Below are 4268 nucleotides of genomic sequence, written 5' to 3'. Positions count from 1 at the left end.
GGTCATGTAGTGCCTTGCATTTTGTATTGTTATTTATCGCTTTGCTGGTTTAATGCTCATGCAAAGATATAATCCACTAGTTCTTAGACTCTATCCACACCATGTTGGCTGTAGAGTTGGCAGTATACATCTGGAAACGCAAAGACTAATCTCCAGATGTATACTGTCCAGCACCCTTAAGGCCCTTTTACACGGGACAATAATCATTCCGGTTGTTCAGGTTTTTGCGCTCCTGCGGGGTTTTGAATGATGATTGTTCTATGTATATGCATGCTTAAAATCCCGAACGACCATGATTCAGTGTAAACAGCAATCGTTCAGTACTGAGCAGCCGCTGCTTACAGTGAATGGAGAGGGGCGTGGAAGAGCGGGGAGAGAACTCTCCTCCAGCCACCCAGCCTCCCTGCTGGCCGTTCTGTGAGCTATCCAGCGATACTCGCTCCTGTGTAATTGTTTGCCCGACACTCAATGTAGAAAAAAGGGCCTTTAGACTATGATCACTAGTCTGCATGTGGATTTGGCCCATTTCAATGGGCTCATTAGTGTGTTGATTTCACATTGTGAAGTGACATGCCACTTCTTTTTTTGCCAATTGGAGGCCGACATGGATGTCCTCAATGATGTCCTGTGAACCTGCCTCAGGGGTTCTACTTTAGAAGCCTACGTGACACATTTACGGGATGTTACCAAGCCTGCTAGCCGGGTGACGCACCTGTCGAATGCTGTAGTGCTAGACGGCTGAAGCAGTGGTCCGGCACCACGGTGAGTATTATGATTTGATGTTGTTTTGGGGACGGAAAGCCCAAAACGAAATAAAATAACTTGGAAAACCCTTCAAGAGAAAAACCTTTAAAAACCAATGACCTTCAAACTAGATAAGCTAAGAGAGATTAATGTTCCAATACACAGAATACTTATCCAGTCCAGTGAAATAAGTTAAACATTCAATGTAATTTTGGAAGAGAACAATATTACCATCTCACCTAGGTCAGTACTACTCGTTATATGCATTGTCATTCAGAGTTAGATATGTTACAGTACAACTGGATGTACAGTAATATATCATTTCATTAGTCATTTCCCACATGAACAAATTAAGATTCTATACACTCTCACATATCAGCTTGCAGGATTCCTTTCTCAGCATTACTTTCTTGGGGATCTTATTTTGACTCTTTATGTAGAGTAATCATGAATACAAATTCATATTCTTGCAGTAGAAAGACGATTGATTCACCCACTCTCATCTTCTGCAAAACAAAGTAAGAATATAAATCTCAGCAATTGTCTTTCCTCTTTACAAGTCACTGGTCAGACCTCACATGGAATATTGTGGACAGTTTTGAGCACCGGTACTCAAGAAGGACATATCAGAGCTTGAGTGGGTACAAAGGTGGGCAACTACAGTAATAAATGGAATGGGCGGACAACAATAACCAGAGAGGTTATCAAATATGGGGTTATTTCATTTAGAAAAAAGACGTTTGAGGGGCAACCTAATAACTATGTATAAATATTCCAGGGGACAATACAGAGATCTCTCCCATCATCTATTGGGTCCACTTTATGAACAGTAAGTCTTGTGACTATAATTATAGATTGCTTCTGCGTGAAGAGATGAGCAGTATCTTAAGCAGCGCCGCTCGCCTTTGTATAATTGCTAGGTTTTCATATCAGAATGTGATGGATATACAAATAATGTTTACAGACATGTCATTAATGCATGGCTGGTTTAAAAAAAAAAGGAGCCATGGTCAGGAAGTAAGAGCCCGTTCCCTCACTCACAATCGTGAAAAAAGCTTTAGACTGCATTTCTCATTGTTTTAAAAGCTGCATATGTATGATGCCTTAATACCCCTTAAAGTAGCCATATAATGCTACCATACACTGTCATCATAATACTGCCATCCTAATAATGCCATTTAGTTCCCAACCGAAACTGCAATAGAGACTCCAATAAATAGTGCCACACAAGGCCTGAATAATACTCCTATGCAGTGTGCACATATTGCTTACATAGGCCCCAAAATACTACTATTTAGGCCAGTTTCACAAGCGCAAGAGCATTTATGCATGCATTTGCATGATGGGCATTGCATTTTTGTGCACGCTTGTGTGTGTTTTACTGTATTTTTTATCTGCGCATATCATGTGTATTTTTGCACACAAAAAAAACCACGCAAGCATTCTCCCATTGGTTTCAATAGGCAATTGAGTTAAATTAGTTTGATGTGTGCAATACACGTAAAAATAGAACATGTGCATTCATTTTGCAATCAATGAGTTCTATTCACATGCGTGTATTTTGCGCAAAAAATTTTTGCACGCTACGGAAATGCATTTGCGTGAATAAGCCCCTAGCAGAGAAGACTGAGAGGCAGTGATTTAATAGTTCTTCCCGCTGTCTGGCACAATAACAAGTGTAAATGTGCGCTCTGCATACTACAGGAACCAACAATGGAGTGGGTTGCTCAGGGTGGTCCCATGTTTGTGTCCATTTTGTAATTTCGACCAAGTCTTAACAAATATATGTGTAACGTAAGAAACTGCAAGTTATGAACTACTAACCTTTGTTCTGGATCTTGAAATCCTCAGGCAGCAAACTATCCTGTCTGTTTCCAAGTGTAAAGGCGAGGAAAGAGAGAATGAGAGCATCCATTATGGCTATAATAGCTAGGATGTAGGCCCAGCGCACAGTGCAGGCCCCTAATGTATATTTATCAGTCTTATCTCCACACATACGCTTCACTTCTGGAGAGTCCCACCCATCTGGATAAATTAGGCATCCAATCATTATGCCAGCCGCTGAAAGGCAAAAAAATATAAAAGGTACTAAGGTTTTGATATGCTAAATTATGAAAACAAAATGAAAATAAAGCATGTAGATAATACATGCAGTGTCTTGAAAAATATATGGAAAGGTAACAGTTGTCATTTAATACCTGAAGCCAACTGCATCCATGCACAGACCTTGTATACTGTGGCCGAATTGCAGAAAAAGAAAAGACTGAAGCACAGCATGGAACCCACCACCAGAAACATGGACACTCCAATAAAAAACATGGCCGTCTTGAAGGCTCCTGAAGGTATGCTCTCAAAGTCCAAGGCACTTCCTTTGCAGATTAGCTCTGATGTCAAAGCATTTCCTATGCAGTAGCTGAATAGACCAAAGTAACCCGCTTGTGGGGTGTTTAAACTATCCCCAATCCAGTAAGGTTGGATAAAGATTTCCACCATGATAATCGAGAAGCATATGGTAAATACTGCCCACAAGACACCGATGGCACGCGCATTGCGGACATAGTTGGTGTGATATATTTTGGCTGCTTCTTGTGCAGGCAACAGCTGTACCATTTTGATCTAATGTGGTTATACCTCTTCTCAAAAGCAAAACCTGCAAAACCAAAGTACTATTAGGAAAAGCAACAATGATCAACATCACTTACAGTAAAGACACTTATAAATTGTTTACAAAGTACCATGTGCTGCTGTGTTATGGTGTTTTTTTTTTTACCAAAAAAGTGTTAAACCACTGCAAAAAGTCCTTTTAACTTTAAAATGGTATGTATGAAATGTGACAGAAGGAAAATATATTTTCTCATTGGTGAGATGGTTGAAAAAAGATTTCTGTATCCCCTTCCTAAGGTCACTGAAGGTTATACAATGTGAGAGATGATGGTAAAGATGACCGTACACAGTCTAAAGGTGATCAAAAACGATTGATTGTCAGGTGAAATGTAATAATCTGCATTCATGTTAGCTGCCAGATGACAGACGGTCATTGTGATGGTCACTAGTACTTGACTTATGGTGCAGTTGGCTCTCACACTAACCATTGTTCCACTAAGAACAAATAGAACTGCAGTTAACATCCAAATGAAATCTTTATCTTCCCCAATGTCTCTCCAAGAACAAAAGGTTCCTGCAAGTGTCATTCAACTGATCCTTATGCTTCCTGATATCTGTAAACGGGAACGTCAAGAAGCCCCCATACAGGTTAGATCATCAGGCAGTTCCATCTAAATCAGCAGCTTCAGCAGACCTACATCTAAAATGTACAGACCATCTTAGAACCAGGAGGTAAATCATTTGATGCTGTTCCCCGACTTCAAATGATTTCTACTATAGGCTATGGAGTGTAGGTTCATCGTCTAACATTTTCCGATGTTCTAGAATATGTAGGTGATACATTAAATATAATTGTATTATACTACTGTTTATACACAATAAAGAACAAATGCTACAAAAGTTAACTATTGTTAGAACTG

At 39.8% G+C, this 4268-nt stretch overlaps 1 protein-coding gene across 1 annotated transcript; it reads right to left on the bottom strand.

The window, feature by feature from the left end:
• Positions 1-871: 871 nt before the first annotated feature.
• On the bottom strand, positions 872-3388 carry LHFPL5 (LHFPL tetraspan subfamily member 5). Its single transcript, XM_066593141.1, has 3 exons — positions 2943-3388; positions 2569-2805; positions 872-1250 (listed from the first exon to the last, which is right to left on the bottom strand). The coding sequence occupies exons 1-3, from the start codon at positions 3352-3354 to the stop codon at positions 1234-1236; spliced, it is 666 nt and encodes a 221-aa protein (XP_066449238.1). The 5' UTR covers positions 3355-3388; the 3' UTR covers positions 872-1233.
• Between the last annotated feature and the right edge of the window lie 880 nt (positions 3389-4268).

This window comes from Eleutherodactylus coqui, chromosome 1, assembly GCF_035609145.1.
Source record: "Eleutherodactylus coqui strain aEleCoq1 chromosome 1, aEleCoq1.hap1, whole genome shotgun sequence".
NCBI classification, from domain to species: Eukaryota; Metazoa; Chordata; class Amphibia; order Anura; family Eleutherodactylidae; genus Eleutherodactylus; species Eleutherodactylus coqui.
This window is presented reverse-complemented; position numbering and strand designations above follow the sequence as displayed.